At 30.4% G+C, this 19636-nt stretch overlaps 1 protein-coding gene across 1 annotated transcript; it reads right to left on the reverse strand.

Annotated features, from left to right (window-relative positions):
• Positions 1-309: 309 nt before the first annotated feature.
• On the reverse strand, positions 310-19616 carry LOC120777239 (transmembrane protein 64). The gene is made up of 4 exons (XM_040108431.1): positions 17427-19616; positions 10150-10273; positions 2071-2232; positions 310-688 (listed from the first exon to the last, which is right to left on the reverse strand). The coding sequence occupies exons 1-4, from the start codon at positions 18428-18430 to the stop codon at positions 572-574; spliced, it is 1407 nt and encodes a 468-aa protein (XP_039964365.1). The 5' UTR covers positions 18431-19616; the 3' UTR covers positions 310-571.
• Between the last annotated feature and the right edge of the window lie 20 nt (positions 19617-19636).

Genomic DNA, 19636 nt, shown 5'->3' on the forward strand with positions numbered 1-19636 from the left:
TAAACATAATGTATTAAGCATACATTTTCGCTAATACTTGTCTTTAATGCAGATTTAATGCTGTATCAAGTACGATTATTTACTATTTAATATATTATTGTTATATCATTTTTATTTACAAAATTATATAACACGATTATTTTTACAATTACACAACATTAATTTGGCTTTACGTCGAAATATACAAAATATGCTCGTATATTTATTTTTTTATTACTAATTATAATTTTTTTTGTATAATATAAAAATTTTCATCAGTATGTTTTTACGAACTAAAACGAAAAAAAATTCTACATAAATAATTTGCTTTTCAAAATAAGAGAGCAATTCTTTTTTTATAAAATAGTCTTTCATTTGTATGTATGTATATAATAGTGAGCGTTTAACGTTTTCACAAACGTTTACAGGAAGTATGTATTAGTCATATCCTACAGCTGGCAATAGCCAGCCTTGGTTTTCGAGCTTGATTTGAGCATTTAGTGATTATTCATATTGCAAAGTGAATACTGCTCGACGGCCCTAGAAGCGCACACTAACATGCCGCTGGTTTGTACTTGAAATGGTACAAGAATCACACATCGATTTCGATCAGTTTGCCATCGTTGCTGACTTCGGAGAGTAGCGTTTGAGCCAATTCCTTGCGCGCTTTTTGTATTACCCAAACCATGAGCGTTACACCGCAAATGACCTGAGAGTGGAGAGAAGAGCGGTATTAGTTAGCGAGTGGTTTTAATGGCAATTGTTGAGAAAAAATAGTTTATATATTAAAAAAAATTATAGAAAATTAAGAATTTAAATTCCTCTAATAACTGCTTTTTTTATTTTTTATATTAAATTTTCGATTTTTATATTTTTTTATTTAAATACATTTTTTATGTTTTTTTTTAATATTTATTATATACACACATATATTTTTAATTTTCATATTTAAATATATTTTTATATTTTTTTAAATATTTTTTTATGTTTAATATTCACACATTTTTTTAATTTTTCATATTCACAAATATTTTTTAATTTTTTATATTTACAGACAAAATTTTATTTTTTATATCAACATACATTTTAATATTTTTTAATAATATTCATAAATTTTTCTTTCAACGGCAGTGCTGTGCTAACAGTTTGAATAGCATAGTTTCAGGCGCAACCAATATGCAGTCGGAACAACAGTTTGGTTTGCATTGAGTTCTCAAACTGTTTTGTTTACCTCAGTAAATAAATACAATGCAAGAAAAGTACTAGAGAAATTATTTTACAGAAAAATTAAAACAAAATATTGCGAATTTCATCAAGCGTTAAGAAAATTCATAAATTTTATAAATTTAATGTGTTTCAGGGGCACTGCACTTGCCTGATTTCGACAAATTGGCCTTACAAAGTGTAATTGGTTAGAGTGTCTGCCAGATAAGCAGGCATTAAAGATTTAGATTTATTACTTTGCATGCATATGTACATATAGATTAAAATACTTAGCATCGTGCCAATTTGTTTGTATAAAAATGTTGTGTAAACAATGTTGATCCAGCTGCTTCAAATGGATTTGTTTTTTAAACCAAAAAAATTTGTGAATGCCGACTGTGGGGCTCGTGCTTGCCACAGAGTATAATGTATAAAATTTTTATCGCAAAAATATGCCATATGTATATGTATGAGCTGGCTTATTGTGGTTTAAAATTTAACTTATCAATGAGAAGATAATATAAGATTTACAACTGCCTTGATATAAAACTTTGGGAACAATGTTTGCATGAAAATATGCAATAATTGATATTTGAGAACGGTTCACGGTGCAGGACCATATACTATTATACCACTACATAATCATATACATATGTATGCAAAAATACATATATGTAAACATGTATCTTATTAGGCATTGAAGCAATTAAAATGCTAATGGCTTTATATCATGGAATAATTTTGATTTCAAATCGGTCATTAGCATTTAGCCTATCGATCAGACTGAGTTAAGACTTATAAACAAAACGTGTTTAGTGTAACTCAACCTTGCCGCTAAAATTATAAGCAGTTTAATTAAATATATAAAAGTAACTTGAAAATTCTCACCTCCAGTCCGAAACTGATGTAGCCTGTCACCGCCGTGCCATGGTTGCTCAGCACTTCCTGCATTGAACGCAAAGTTGAGCCCAAATACGCGTTGATAATCTGCGCCGGCAGCAGTCCTATAAGTGAGGCCGTGTGATAGACACGTGGGTTAATTGTACTGACCTAAATTAAGTAAATATTTCAAAAATGTAAATAACGGTAGTTAGTTCAGAAAATTGCACGAATAAGCGGTTTGCAGCTGATTGTAGCAAGAACTTGTTTGTATCGCATGTTGTTGCCATAACTAGGCACAAAACGAAAATGAAACACAAAAACCTACGGATACATCCGACAAAAAAAACAAAGATTTTACCACTGATAATTGCAAAAAAGGAGGTATAGTCAATGGCACAGCACATACGCTCAGACAAACACACACACTATCTAACTTATTTGTCACCGAAAATTAGTATGCAAAGGTTGTTTATGGCAACACAAAGAATTGTAATTATTTTTCGCTTGTCATTTACAGTCGCTGCGATAGTATAATAAATTATAATAATAAAATTAAAAATAATAAATTATTTGCGGAGAAAAATTGGCATTTTTACGAAACAAATGGAAATGTTTAATAACTTAAAAAAAATTTAAAGTTTTTACAAAAAGAAAAAAATTAAAAAAAAACTTTAGACAAGAAAATGCGGGAAAATATATAAATAAAATTTTTATAAAAAATTTGAATTGAAAAATAAAACTAAATAATTATATAAATAAAATTTTAGCAAAATTAAAAAATATAATATATTATAATATAAAAAACTGTATACAAATAAAATTAAAGAATTTATATATATGTACATATGTAAATAAATAATTTATGCAAATAAAATTATTTAAAAAAAAAAAAAACGTGTGCTCTTCCGATCTATTAATTATTATATAGAAGAAATTAGATATTTTTACAAAAAGAATGCAAATTTTTGATAAAAACAAAAAATATATACTATAAGTTCTAGAAAAAGAAAATAAATTCAAAAAATAAACATATGTACATATATAAAAATAAAAAAAAATATAAATTAAAAAAATTTTACAATTAAAAAAAATTAAATAAAAAATTAAATATTATACAGAAAAAATTTAAATTTTTACAAAAAGAATGCACATTTTTGATAAAAAGTTTAGAAGCTACCTAGATTCTCGGGAAAAAATAAAATTAAAAAAAAAAATGGGAAAACACATATACTAAATCATAAAATTTGTTTTCCTGTCAACAGTCGAATCGCATATAAAGTAAATTTAAAATGAATTTTTTCACAAAAAAAATATTTAAAAAAGACATAATTTTCTTAGAAAAAATTGTAATTTTTCCAAAAAAAATGCAAAGCTGCTATAAAGAAATTTCTATAAAAAAAATTTGTGGATAAAATTAAAAAAAAAATAAAAACAAACAAATTTTTCCAAAAAAAATTTAGTTAAAATTAAAAAAATTAAATTAAACAAAAAGTTTAAGTATGTAATTATTTATTATACATTAATTTTTGTTTTTTTAGTTTAAAAAGTTTAGAAGCTAATTACTAGAGAAAAAAATAAATTTAACTTTTGGAAAAATATAATATAGAATTTGTTGGAAAATTTACTAAAAATAAATAAATTTTAAAATTAATATTTTACCAAAAAAATACATATTTCTATATAAAAAATATTACTTTTACAAAAACGAAAATGGTAAACTTCAATAAACAAATTTATACAGATACAATTTTTAGATATAATTAAAAAAACATATGTAAATTAAAATAAAAAATTAAAGAAAACAAATTAAAAAAAATATGTACTATACAAAATATTTACAAAAAAAAAACTTTAAATAACGAAATAAAATAAAAATATAAACTATTTTTGAAATAAAAAAAATTATAAAACAATATAAGAAAAATATAATAAATTAAATCTATGTTCAAAACAAAAAATTAAAAAAAATTACAAAAAAACTTTAAATAAAATAAAAATATAAACAATTTTGGAAATGAAAAAATTTAAAACAAAATAAAAAATTTATGTACAAATAAAAAAACTTAACAAAAAAACAACTTAAAAAAAAAATAAAATGAAAAAATAAACAATTTTAAAAATAAACAAATTTAAAAAATCATAAAAATATTATGTACAAATTAAGCAGTAAAAACATTTACCGAAAAAAATTTTAAAATAAATAAAAATATAAACAAAAAATAAACTAAATAAAAAATAATGTACTTTAAACGAAATTAACTAAAAGTAATAAAATTAAAGCAAATTCATTACTTTGTGTTCCCGATAAGCACAAATGTTCTAAATATAGTAAAAGTCAATTATTTCAAATTAAGGAAATAGTTACGCTAATTGCCGTTTCCGCATGCAAATGTTAGTCTAAAGAAGAAAAAAACGTTGACTTTGGTAGCACTGAAGCTAACAGTCTTCACAATTAACCAAGTTTTCCATAAGTAGAAAAACGTGATTTTGAACGTTCAGTTTGTATGGCAGCTATATGATATAGTAATCCAATCTGAAAAATTTCTTCGGAGATCATAGCGCTGGCTTGATAAAAAATTTATGCCGAATTTCATGAAGATATCTCTTCAAATAAAAAAGTTTTCCATACACGAAGTAAAGTTTTCATGAACTCTGCATACTGCCACGCCATTATTCTTGTATACATATGGTCTTATACAAATATCGCACGTTGTTGACATCAACACATACTTTACTTAAGCCATAAAATTTTCAAATTCATTACTTTTCTTTTACTGTTCGCGTTAAGTGAAATGAATGCCTTGCTCGTGGCCAAAAATAAATGAAATATCGATTTTTTTAAATACTTATATCCATTTATCTATATACGTACGTACATACATACATACATATACATATGTAAGCCCGCAATTATTTGATGGCGTCAACTTTAATTTCAAAATAGATAAAGTTAAAGCTCGTTTTTCCTGCGCAAAAATTTCTTAAGTAATCAGCGGAGCGTAAATTGCAAGTAGAGTTACTAAGTAAGCCAGCGATAAGGCACACGGCTCACTGCACTCATCCGCTCCCCGCTTAGTTGTTTATTTACGCAATCGTCGCACAACTTGAGTTTACTTATTTTCTTAGCACGTTTTGGGGATAGCAACAATCCAGATTTCAAATAAAGTTAAACGAGTTTGACAAATTTAAATCGCATATTTATTTTGTATGTGTGAGTGTGTGATTGTAGGAGAATACTTTCTGATTGCGGGCTGTTTGCATATCTAATGATAATTTAATTGCAGTAAATACAGTACTTAGGTTATAATGCAATAATCATTAGTCGAGCGGCAACTTATGACATGGAGAAACACAACTACAATAGCACGTACATACATACTTATATACAAGTATTAAATATTCACATTCGACTATTATTGAGGAGGAAAGTTAGCTAATTGTGAGTGTTACAAGTAAAACTTCCAACTGTAATTGATTTCGTTTAAAAACTTAGTATATGCAGATATAATTATACACATACATATGTACATATAAATATACGAATATGTACATATGTACATATATCCTAATTGCTCTATATTGGCTGAATTCTTGGCTAATGAGTTTCAAACTACTCATACCGTCACGTTCATATCAAAGTATAATAGAAATCCTAACAATGTTACACGATTGCTAAGTTTCTGAAACGATTTTTTTTAAGTTTGCAAAGCATTTGCTTTTATTGTTGCTGTACCAATATTATAAAACGTAATGAGCTATGTAAGCCATTATGCCAATATTAAAATTCCATTATTCTAATATATAAATGATAAAATTCTGATAAAGCAGACTTTAAGGTTTTGAAAACATTTATAGAAAACCTCGTAAAAATTGTCTTTAACTTTGCAATTTTGGAATATTTTTTTACAATTTTCACTAAAATAAAGTTTAGTGCCTTTAAAATTATATGATTTACGACTAGCGTTTGTTGTCTTGTAAAATTTTTTATAAAAACCTGAATTAAAAATTTAAAAAAACTTTCTTTAAAGACTTACAGTAAAACTTTACCTGTAAAGACTTTATGAACTATAACTTTCTGAATGTGCAAGATATTGTTAAAAAAAAATTCCATACATTTCTAGGCTCAAATTGAGCTGTATTCAAGTTTTACGAAAAATATTGAAATTTTTTTTATTTAGAAATTTTTGAAAAATCTTGAAAATTTTAGAAAAAATTATTGAGTAATATGGATAATTTTAGAATTTTTTTCTTAGAATTTTAAAAATCCTGAAAAAATTTTGTAAATATTTTGAAAATCTCAGAAAAATTTTAATTTAAATTAAATTTTTGAATATTTATCAACACATCTAAAATAATATTAATACAATTTTTGAAAATTAAAATTTTTAATAATCTGGAAAATTTTTGGAATTTTTTTTCTAAGAAAAGTTTTAAAAATCTGTTTCGAAAATTTTCCAAATATTCTAAACATTTTACAAATCTAATATTGTTACCAATTTTTTCAAATTTTCAGTTTTTTTTAACGTTTTTGTTATCTAATTGAACTACTTTTAAAAAAAATTTTAAAAATTTTTACAATTTTTCAATTTGTTATTCTTAGAAAAATCTTGCAAACTTTGAAAAATCTGAAAAATTTTGAAAATTTCGCTCGACATCTAATTAATATTGACATTTTTCAAGTTTGTTTGTACGTTTTTGCTATCAAATTTAACTACTTTAAATTGAAAAAAAATAAAATCATTAGTTAAGTTTTTGAAAATTTTTTTCTAAGGAAAATTTGGAAAATATTGAAATTTCGACTCTAATCAAGATAATAGTTTTTTGAAATGTTTTTTTTTTTAACGTTTTTGCTATCCAATTGAACTATGTATGTATGTATTTTAAAAAATTTTGAAAATGTTTTGAAATTGTTTTTTAGAAAAATTTTGAAAACGACATCTAATTAATTTAATATTATTTGCTATCAAATTAAACTAGTTTTAAAAAATTTAGAAAAATATTAAAAATATTTGAAAATTTTTTTTCTTTGAAAAATCTTACAAATTTTGAATAATCTTAAAAATTTCGACTCTAATGAAGATAATATTACTACGATTTTTGACATTTTTCAAGTTTTTTTTGCGGTTTTGTTATAAATTTAAGCTACTGTAAATTTAAAAAAAAAATCAAAACTATTTTGAAAATTATTTTTTTTTTTAATTTTAATAAATTTGAAAAGTCTTTAAACTTTTGAATATTTAAATCTTAAAAATTTTGTAAAATATAGAGGAATTCTGCATGATAAATACATATAATATTAGCAAAAGCTTAAGATTTTTGATATTTTTCAAGTTTTTTATAATAATTTCTTTTTCTTTTTTTTTTGTAACTCTTTGGAAAATTCTTAAAAAAAATGTGTAAAGAATTTGTTTAAGAATACAAATTTTTTAAAAATATAAAAGAAATTATTTAAAAAAAATGTATTTTAGAAAACACCTTAAATATGTTCGATCTGTGATATTTTTCAAATATTTTTAAAGCTTTTTACGATTTTCTGGTGTTTGAGAGCTTGAAATTTTTTTTTTAAATTCTTTGAAAATTTTTAAAAATCTTGCAAAAATTTTAAACAATCTTAAAATTTTCAATTTATTTTCTATATTTGAGACTAGATATCCAACAATTTTTTGAACAATCTTAAAATTTTAGAATTTTCAATTTATTTTCTATATTTGAGACTAGATATCCAACATTCGAAAATAGATTGGAAAATAAATCGATGAAATTTATTTATAATACGCGCTTAAAAGAATATTTGACATTTTTCAAAAGTACATATGTACTTGTATTTACATATATATTTATGTAACCTCCCTACACTGTTGTAAAAACTTATGACTGCACTGCAATAAAAGACAAGTCAATTCACTGTCTTTGGAAGAGAAACGAAAAAGTTGCCTGCAATCACACGGAAATTTATTGTTTATAAACAATACTTGTATATTTGAACATTTATGTATGTATGCAGATGAAGAGGTTGCAGTTGACGTCGATATCTGTACATATACTATACAAACGAGTATGAGCTATAAACAATTAGCACTTGATATGCAAAATAAATTTCAAATAAACAACACAATAAAATGGTCCATATGCATTAATTGAAAGAAATTGCTATAGAAATTTATTTTTATCAACAATTTTGTACAATATACATACATACATATATACATATGTACATATACTTTTTTATAAGTGGGGTGTCGGGGGAAAACAATAACAATATACTCACAGCCTTCAGCTAGAAATTTTTATTGCTTGTTTTAAAAAATACATTTTTAGTGCCTTTTATTAACCTCGAAAAAAAAAATGCGCGAAGCATACGTTAGAGAATTCTTTTTTCGTGTGTTTGATCATTTGACGCTTCTTTTTATTGTTGATCAGTTGAGAACTGATGATTTTCTACAATCAGTGTTAAATTACTGATAAGAGCGAGACATATAAATTCAATTGAAATTATGGTGGCAGTGTTTTGAAAATGAAAAAAATTTGAAAAAAAAAAACTGTTTCTCCAATATTAAAAAAAGCAAAAAAAAAAAACAAGAAAAAACATCAACTTCGGTAGTCACGAAACTATAATACCCTACACAAATAAAAACAAAGAAGTTTTCATACAAAAACTTGATTTTGATAGTGCAGTTTGTATGGCAGCTATATGCTATAGTGGTCCGATTTAAATAATTTCTTCTGCGAACGTACCGTTATTTGATAGAAAAATTCCTGCAAAATTTCGTGAAGATATCTCGTTAAATAAAAAAGTTTCTCATATAAGAACTTGTTTTGGATTGTTCAGTTTGTATGACAGCTATATGCTATAGTGGTCCGATTTGAAAAATTTATTTAGATATTTTAGCGTTGCCTTCAACAATAATTCCTGCCGAAATTTCATGATGATATCTCGTTAAGTTAAAAAGTTTTTGATACATAATTATTTTTTCGTCGTTTAGTTTGTATGACAGCTATATGCTATAGTCGTCCGATTTGGAAAATTTACTTAGATATTTTAGCGTTGGCTTTAACAATAATTCCTGCCAAAATTTCACGATGATATCTCGTCAACTTAAAAAGTTTTTCATACAAGAATTCTTTTTCGATCGTTCAGTTTGTATGACAGCCATATGCTATAGTGGTCCAATAACAGCGGTTCCGACAAATGAGATGCTTCATTGGCATAAACGGGTGTGTACAAAATTTCAAAGTGATATCTCAAAAACTTAGAGACTAGTTAAGCGTTAAAAAAAAAACAGTGGAGCAGTTTTAAAACTAAATTTTTAAATTTATATTTAATTTTTAATTTTTTTACTATTTTCTTAAAATAAAACCTACCTAATAATATTTTAAAAATACCTATTTATCATACTAATTATATTTATTCATTTTTTTATTCAAAAATTTTTCAATAACTGTGCGTAGTACTATAAGTGTTAATGTTATGCCCCAACTGGCAGTAATGCAAACAGCGCTTCAGTGCCATTGTTTTGCTCCACAGCGTGGTCTATATCCAGAGATATTTATACCATATGTATGTATATATGTATGTATGTCTGTTTATATATCTATAAATATATCATGAGAATATGGGGCGCATATGTTTCGAGTTTAAATATGAATTTTGTGCAGAAGCAGTGAAAAATCGAAAATTATTGTTATAAATTAAACAAAACACTAAATTATAGCCACGAGTAACGCATACACGCACACACAACAATACAAACATAATATTTTATAATTTCTATATGGCGCACACATGTTTAATTGTGGCTAGCCGCAAAAGCACACACACACACCTATGCAGACATTGTAAGTATGAAGGCAAAAAAAGTTATCTGCATGGAAATTACAAGAATTACAGATGTTTGATTTGCCAACGGCTGGCCCACAACTCGCGTGCGTGCATGTGGCAATTGTTAGAAAAAAAGTAAGAACATTTATTAGCGGTTCTGGGCGTGTTTCTTGTACGACTATGTGTGTGCACTTACATATTTATATTTGCATTTTTCTTTTATTTAATTTTTTTTTTGTAAAATGGTGCAGTAACTCTTGACTTACCGCAAAAATCATATTTTGCACGCCAAATGGAATGGGCGTTAAGCGCGTAAATAGCACGACTCTGAATGCCTTTGGTCCCGATATGACGCGCAGTATAGCGCGTGCAGTCTCATTTTTAATTATTCTGAAAAATTAATGGAACATTGTTGTAATAAAAACATGCGTATATCGTCACCTAAAATGCAAAATAACGTAACATCACTTTTCATAAGTTGACAGGTGAAGGAAAAGTTATATAATAGGAACCACTCACATTAAAACAAAATTTGAGTTTTGGTTATAAAGTGGTTGGATATTGGTTATAAAATGATTATACATTGGATATAAAATGGTTATATATTGGTTATAAAATGGTTATTTATTGGTTATATATTGGTTATAAAATGGTTATATACTGGTTATGTCTGACAGCGGAAGCAGAAAATATAATGCTACACATACATACATATGTGTTTAAGATGTGAATCGTAAGCAATCAATTTTATTTTTTTTATTTTTTTTTTATTTTTATTTCTTTAGTATATTATTATTATTTCGATATTTTTGATGATTTGTTGTTTTGCATTTTAGCCGACGATATGTAAATAGTAAAAGTAGATATTTTTATAGAATAAAAAGCGAAGTTTAGTTCAGGTAAAATTTTTTGTTCGATTTTTTGAAACAATATTTGTTTACTTATATGGAAACTAAAAGAAAAATTAATGAATAGACAATTCAAATGCTTTGAAATCGTGGTGAAATAAAGCTGCTTTGATTTGTTTATTTTCATGCTGACTTTTCAAGTGTTTCCTGTGTTTTTGTGGTTTAAAAACAGAGGCAATCTGTGGTTCTTGTAGTTTCTTATAAATAAATGAGTTCGCTAAAATATTAACATACAGCGTCTATCAATAGCGATGGTCCGGATGTGTGGAAAATCGGAAGAGTGGTGCCACTATTGAAACCTGGGAAATCCAATAAAGGGAGTCCTATATAATTTTAACGGACACGATTTTAGTAATACAGTAGAGGCCCGCTAATCCGGACATGGCCTAATCCGGATTCCACTGTAATCCGGACAGGGTTAAAAAACTCAAAATTTCTATTATGTCCCTTGTAATCCGGACCGACATTCTCTAATCCGGATCACATGTTTATGATTCACTACATTCGCTTTTATGCTTTATTGGTTTAAGTTTTTTTTGTTTTTTTTGGAACATGTGTATTATTTGTTATAATAAACAAACAGAAATTTATAAATATTTTTTCATAATACATAGTTCTGATATGTCTTTGGTAATCCGGATTTCCTTATATTCCGGGTAGGGGCCGGTTTTAATTGATCCGGATTAGCGGGTCTCTACTGTATATCTAATGGATGGCAGAGACAATGAATCATATCATAGCTATAAAAACTTGTCACTTAGAGTAAGCTTTTCTAATAGAAGAATATAGCATCGAATCATTTCAACGCTTCCTTCTCGAAAGTTCTAACTTTGCCAGATGAAGGCAAAAACACTCAGATCTGATGCTTTTAGGCATCCGGTGGTAGGTTAAGGGCGCTAATACGCATAGCTAATGTCTATTTATAGGCGTATTTCATATACTTTCACATAACAGTCTAACCATCTAACCTAACCTAACCTTTTCTGAGTAAAAGTGAATCAACATTCATATAAATAATCAGCATATACACTTCTTGGCTTCCGCATTACTGCTGGCAGTCGTAACATCAAAGTTAGAACCGAATATCAACAAAATATATATATTTTGTTTTTGTTGCTCTGAACTGAATAGAAAAAGGAGGAGCAATTTTCTGGTTGGTTAGACTGACAGGAAGTCCATAGTTTGTGCAGAAACGAATACAACGACAAGATCTATGAAGGCAGCTCAGAAGTACAAGAGGACCTACAAGTACTATAGAAGGACGTAGTACGACAAATGAAAACACAGCGTCTGCACAATAGGAGGTAGAACACTACGACAAAATTTAGACAGACCCTCTAACACTTCAAATAATAGGTTGTCAAAAAAGTATTGCGGTATTTTCGCTATTTGGCGCTGAAAGCGCGTAGTTCTAGTTTTATTCGTCGCATCGGGTTATGCTATACCTTTTTGGAAAGCTTATTTCACGCACTAACACGAACTTGATTGATTGTCGTTTCTTTTAAGTCGTTCGTGAGTCATAGCGTCGATAAAGGCAAAAATGCTTCTCAAGCCGCCAATAAAATTTGTGCAGTTTATGGACCCGATACAGTTTCCATTTCCACCGCACAACGATGGTTTCAACGTTTTCGTTCAGGTGTAGAGGTGGTCGAAGATGCGCCACGCTCCGGAAAGCCTGTCGTCGAAAATTGCGATAAAATCGCTGAATTGGTCGAAAGAGACCGGCATAGTAGCAGCCGTAGCATCGGTCAAGAGCTGGGCATGAGTCATCAAAAATTCATTTCAATTTCAATAAAAAAAAAATTCAATAAAAATACCGCAAGACTTTTTTGACAACCCAATACTACCCCATAGTGGTAGGAATGAGATTCATCTAGGTTGAAAATAGTAGGAAAGGATTTGCTGTTTCGAACGGGCGATAACTTGTGAAACAAAAAACTCGAAATCGCTTGGGTGTTTACTAGGGCAATTGTAAGGAAGAAGATTTATACTTGTATACTATATCTACTTGCGAGACTCAAAAAATAGATTTTTTGCATATATTTATATCGATTGTATAAATATTTGAGAATATTCTCAAAAAATTTGAAGTTGATCCGACAAATAATTTTGACGATAGGGCTATAACTCTTTAAGGCTTCCTCATTATAGAAAATAAAATTTCATCATATAAATATAGAGTGCTATATAATTAGCAACAATATATTTAAACAATCAATTACTTCATTGGCATTGTTCATCCTCTTCACAGTGTGTCATTTTATAAACTGATTAAATTATTTCAAGTGCTAACTTCTGAAATGATTGATCGCGTGCCTTTTTTTATCAGGTTCCACACACATATTCGCAAAGTAAATACAACAAGAGATATAATACATAGAGATAAAAGCTGTTATAACTGAAAGCGTGTGTAAATTGACGGTGAACGATAACATTAAATAAGCTGTTTGGGTGTCGAAATTAGCAACAGTATCGTGATATATCACCTAACTGTTTACTGTACTCGAACAACCTATATTTCTACATAATATAACCAACTTGTTCTGTTTAAAAATATTGTAAAAATCAATAATTGAAAATGTAGACCAATTTAGATAAGCAGAGATAAATATAGAAAAGCACTCGTCATAGAGAGGTGCTTCTGTGCTTTTCTGGTACACTAAGGGCCGTTTTCGCAATGTCTGTTTAGTAACAACTATCAGTTCAGTTCTGGTTAACTTAACCAATACTACTTTTTTTCGTCACGAATCTTTTTTTTTAACCAGAACTTAACTGACAGATGGCTGTTAATCAGACATTGAGTAAACGAACCTAAGTGGGCTGAAGGATGATACTTTCTTATGCGACTACTTCAAAATAATGCTGGAAAAAGTGATACTCGTACAAGCCGATAACCTGAACAGCAGTGGCACTGTCTACTCTAAAAGGACAATGCTACCGGGGTAAGCAGATGATAGAGCCTAGAAACAGAACCGAAAGAGGTTCGTTTTGTGATGAACGAGGGCAAGATAAAGTATCTGGGGCCACACACAAAGACTCCTTGCATGATGGGAACTCTGTCACTGTTGGTAGCTCTAAATTTGAAAAAAAAAGTGAAAAACTTTGTCTCGGAACCAGCATAAAGTCCACCAACAATCTAAGCCTGAAGATCAAGCGCAGAATAACTCTTGACAGCTGGTGATATCTTGCGATCTATTTACAATTAAAAAGCAGATCCCTCTCTCGACCAACAAAAATTACGATCTATAAGTCGCTTATCATTCCCGATCTATAATAGGGAGCAGAAACGTGGACGATGAGAAAGCAAGATGAGAAATGTATTAGAGTATTCGAGAGAATTGTTCTTCGCTAGGTCTTTAGAGCCATTTTTACGAGCTCTTCGACGACATACTATATACACAGTGTGGTGTATTAATTACCAACGAATGCGCTGGTGGTATACGGAGCAGAAACGTGGACGATGAGGAAGCGAGATGAGAAATGCCTTGGATTATTCGAGAGAAATGTTTTCCGCTAGGTTTTTAGAGCCGTCCGACGGATGGAACTACTGAGTGCATAAAAATCCAACGAATGCGCTGAACGAAAGCTTCTTCTATTGGAGATCAGAAGTGGACAACGGAAGCAGGGGCGTCCAGAATTTTATTCTTCAAAATTGCTTGAAATTTGAATTTATACTATCTTTTATAAGTTAGCTTTGATCTATCATATGTAGTTGAGCGACTTTCAACAATGTCTTGATTAAGTATACTTTAACAATCAAGTGGTAGAAATGTAGACTACCAAATTCTGATATTTTTAATGGCACAATAAATGTAAAATATGGCCATTGAAGGTGCTAGGTGAGCGCAATAAACAGAAGTCTATTGATGATAACAGTTATATGAGACCTAAAGCTTATCGATTTTGCTTTTATGACACTGACAAGCAGTTTAGGTACAAAGAGCTTATTATTGTATAAAAAATTATATACAAAATTTAGGGAACATGATGTGTGGGTAAAAAGTATCCATATCAGATATATACAGTAAGGGTAACCGGAATTTATGATATTAGCTGTGTTCACTAGTAAAAGATCTGCATGTGTGCGAGCTTTTGAACTTGTATCGCAGTTATCACCGGTTCAAACAGGCGCTTGTTTAAAGCATTGCACAATTACTCAGTTCGAAACTGGGTCAGCAGTTAATTCAAGCGCTTGACCCGCTAGTATAGCGGAATAGGCGCGTGTACCTACACAGTATACAAAACTATTACCCATTTGCATAGATTAATTGATGATGTCGGCAACACGGAAAATATACAATTTCAATGCATTCATACATTTGTAAAAAGGTACCGGCGGCGGTGATTTCCAATTCTATTGTGTACTACAATATATGACGTATGCCGAGTAAAAATCACCCATTAGCGCTTGATGTTAGGGTCGGCCGACAGCCGCTACAGCAGACCTTATTTATTTCATTTAATTTCTTGTTGATCGTAATTGACAGACATACAGACAGACAGACATAACAATAACACCGTTTAGCGGACAAATCGCTGGGGTAAACAACATGCGTGTGTACGCTTTAATACCTGGCGCTGAGGAAGGGTGGGGATGGCACGCACGTTACTAACGAAACTGCTTGGTAACAACTGCTATGAAACGTGTGCAAATATATGGATACTAATGAATATACATATGTAATACCATAAGACTACAATGAAGAATGCTTTATTTGATATCTAAGCGTTTGCGAGCCGATAAGTAGGTACACATGAAAAATATTATATACATAAAAATTGAAAGTATAAAGTTTGAAAACAACTAAAATTCAATTTAAATATAGAAAACGTTAACTTCGGCTGCACCGAAGCTATAATACCCTACACAAATACAAAGATTCCATACAAGTCTCTTTTGATAGGCCAGTTTCTAGGGCAGCTATACGCTATAGTGGTTTGATTTGAACAATTTCTTCAGACATTATATCGTTGCCTCGGACAGTAATCTATGAGGAATTTCCTGAAGATATCTCGTCAAATAAATTTTTTTTTCATACAAGGAGTTGAGTTTGATCGATCAGTTTCTATGGCAGCTACATGCTATAGTGGTCCGATTTGAACGATATCTTCGTAGATTATAGCGCTGTCTTGGAAAATAATCGAAGTCGAATTTCGATAAGATATCTCGTCAAAGTTTTCCATACAAGGACATGATTTTGATAGGCCAGTTTCTAGTGGTCCGATTTATGCAATTTCTTCGAAGATTATAACGCTGTATTGTAAAATAATCCATGCCAAATTTTGTGACGACACCTTGTCAACTAAAAAAAACTCAGCGAATCTGACAAGTGAGCAGTTTGTTGGAGCGAAAAGGATATGCACAAAATTGATGGTTGATATCACAAAAACAGGGGGACCAGTTCGCGTATATACAGATAGACGGACTACAAGTGCTTTCAGTCATGCATTGAATGGGTGCTCAACCGGAAGTATAATAGCTTCGACTAGAAGATCTGACCAGAGACTTGATTCTGGTATCACAGAGAGCAGTAAGCACTTGGAGTTCGCTTCAATTTGCTCATCGAGGTCGGTCCTTCGGGGAAATTCTTGGTGGTTGTGGTTTAAACTCAAATGCGGGGAGAACTGACTATGTGGAGTTACATTGTGGCTGGGTGTCGGACGCAAATTACTGTGTTGATCCGCTGTGCTCTTGCGCCCTCAGGGTTTAGGTCGTCGACGTTAGCTATCCACGTTAAATCCAATGGATGTCAGTGAAAAAGTGATGAGTTTTAGTTGAGAGGTAGAACAAATCAATCTTGAGGGGTACGATAAAAACAAATTTCGGTTGTAAAACCATAAAAATTGGACAGAGAAAAGCTATTCAGTGAAAAAGTGATGAATTTTAGTTAAGAGGTAGAACAGCTCAAATTTTAGGGCTACTATAAATTCAAATATCGGTCGTAAAGCCAAAACAAAGATTGAACAGAGATTCGAAAACTATTAGGATTTTTCCTTCATTAGAAAGTATTTTATGACTCTTAGTTCGAATAAAGTTGTCTCTAATATTACTAATCAGTAATATCTTTTGTTTGTGTAAAACTTAATAAAATTTTTTCTTTTTATTTCTTTCATTTCCAAGAATTTGTACGTCCTACATCTCCATATTAGTTCACAAAACTGTGGTAATATTCTAAGTCCTAACTTGACACTGTTGTAAACACACGCGCGTATTACTCTAATATTCATTACAATTGGATTTTTTATTTAATGGTTAACTGCTGTTGAAGGTGATGTCCTCGACTTTGAATGTCACGGAAACTCCTTGTTGAAGTGGTGTGTAATTAAATAGTAAACAATTGCTATATTACTTGATGAATTACAAAACTAAAGTATAGCGTGTTGGCATGATGACATAAGGGTTGAATGTGGTGAAAGAAATATTAATTCATTATTGATATAATATATTGGACAATCAAAACGATTTTTATAGCGATAAAGTATATGAAATGTTAGGTTGAAAATTCTTGTGTTTTTTTTCCAAACGCGTTGAACAAAATGATGTTATTTAAGTGCTGATCAAAGGTGTTTTCGTTAATTGAAAATTAATTTACAATCTAGACACATCAAACATAGTTTCAAGGTCCATTACTTACTTATGAATTGGGATGCGATGTCGGAAACTACGCACAGTCCAATGAACAATGGCTATACCCACATTAGCGCCCGTTATAATGATCAGTATGCCCTTTATGGCGCCAAACAGGTAACCGGAAGTGAGCATCAGCACAAAGTAACCCACTATTATTGGAAAGCTGACCACCATAAACGAGACCAACAGAATCGACACTATAACCCATGGGTTTTGCATTTCGATCCAGAGCAGGAATTGTTTTGTGTAATCGCGCGTCAGGTAGGCAAAACACAAAAATGCTACAATGGCGAGCAGCAACAGCAGGAAACCAATGACAATTTTTCGACTACACCAATTACGATTGCGCGCCTTAATCGCACCACGTGTATTGCGACGTGTACCGGTTGCGCTGCTGCTATAGCTAGCGTCAACACCGCCGAAGGCGTTAGCAGTTGGCGGCATAAGCAGATCGTGTTCGTCGTCAAGATCGACGGTCGCATCGTTGTCATAGTTGTTGAGTGTGTTGGAGGTGAGTTCGAGGCTGGTTGAGGTCGCTGCATACACTATACCTCTATAACTGCTGCTGACAATTTCATCGTCCGTTAGACTAGTAGCAATGCGTCCATTGGGGTAATTTTGTTTGAGCACGATCGTTTTGGGGCGTATGCTACCGCTATAACTGTTACTTTTATGCAAAGACTTTGGCGGAAATGCATTATAGTTGGCGTTGGACCGGTAAACACTTTCTAAGAGTAGACGGTCGTCGTCGAAGAAGTTTGCCGGCGTGCGGGTAGGTGTGCTGCTGCAAGTATAGGAATCTTTAGTGCGCTCGAATGCATTCTCCGTTCTTTCTTCATTATCACTTTCGCTTTGGGCATTATGTCTGCTTGTTGTCGCTGTTGTGGTGTGGGTGGCTACTTGTGGTACGCAGTAGTATGCCGATTTGCTGTTTTTGTTAGACTGATGCAGTGACCATTGTGGCCGTCCACTTGATGTAATCGCGTTAAAGTTCAAGGTCGCATTCATGTTTGTTTCTTTTTTGATAATTAGTGTATTTTTTGGTTATATGTATGTGGTCATACATACATATGTATATAAATTTGTATGTTGGAATGTTTACGCCAAAATGGAGTAGTGAATTATGCATTTATTTTTTGAAAACAACTCAACTGAGCAAGAAGAGAATATGTCATGCAAAATTATGAAAAGAAATGTGTTTGTACGAATTCTTCAAATACCGCGCCGGTTTCATACGAAATGCTGACATCTAATTGGTTTTATTTATAAAACGAAAACATGTCAATTTTCATATTTCACTCAATTTAGCGCAGTGCTGTCATATACACAAAGCAAAGCCATACGCAGCCTCCGTTGGTGCGCACACCTCGTTTGTTGTTTATATATTTATTTATTTGTAAATATGTTTGTATTGTGTTGTATCTGTCTGTGGCTTGCCATCTGCTTTGTGCCTGCGAAGGCCTGTACGTTTTGCGTCGATGGGAGACGTCCCTGACTTTTTTTATTTATTTATTTTATGTATTTTTGTTTTGCTTTTCACGACAGCCTTTGTTTCGCTTTTTCTTTCGTCACAATTTGTGCACAGCCAAGAAGCACTGAAAACACTTTCAATTCACTTTCTTTTGCGAATGCAGCAGTAGCGTATAAACACATACATATGCAAATAAATATGCACACACATGCCTTTTGTATTTCTATGTTTATAAGACAATTATCACAGCAACTCAAGTATCAAGTTTAGTTGCGTCTTATAACTTCAGATTGATTTTATAATGAGTCAATTACATCGAAACACAAGCATGCTGTAACACGTAAATTATTACAAAATTAATTTTTCGTATAGCACAATTTATTTTAGCTGGCAAATGGAGCTTTAAAATTATTTTAATTTCAAAATCACACAATACTCTTGCAGTAGATTTGGATACATTAATAATAAACCAAACACACGCACAATGCAACACTCAAAGGATGCACCAAAATTGCGCAAAATAATCTCCGTTTTTGATGCCGTTGTCAATCTTGATCCTTTATGTACTTTATTTTGCTGCTTTTTAACAAAATATCAATTACAAAACTCTCTCAACATAAATATGAGTTTCTTATTTCAATTTGCAATATATTTTTGTTGTTTTTGCAAGCTAGGCGTATTGAAAGACCCTTTTACTTGTTATTAACTACAAAAGTTTAACCGCTTTTATTATACTCTCACAT

The sequence above is a fragment of the Bactrocera tryoni genome, chromosome 5 (assembly GCF_016617805.1).
Source record: "Bactrocera tryoni isolate S06 chromosome 5, CSIRO_BtryS06_freeze2, whole genome shotgun sequence".
In the NCBI taxonomy this organism is placed as follows: domain Eukaryota; kingdom Metazoa; phylum Arthropoda; class Insecta; order Diptera; family Tephritidae; genus Bactrocera; species Bactrocera tryoni.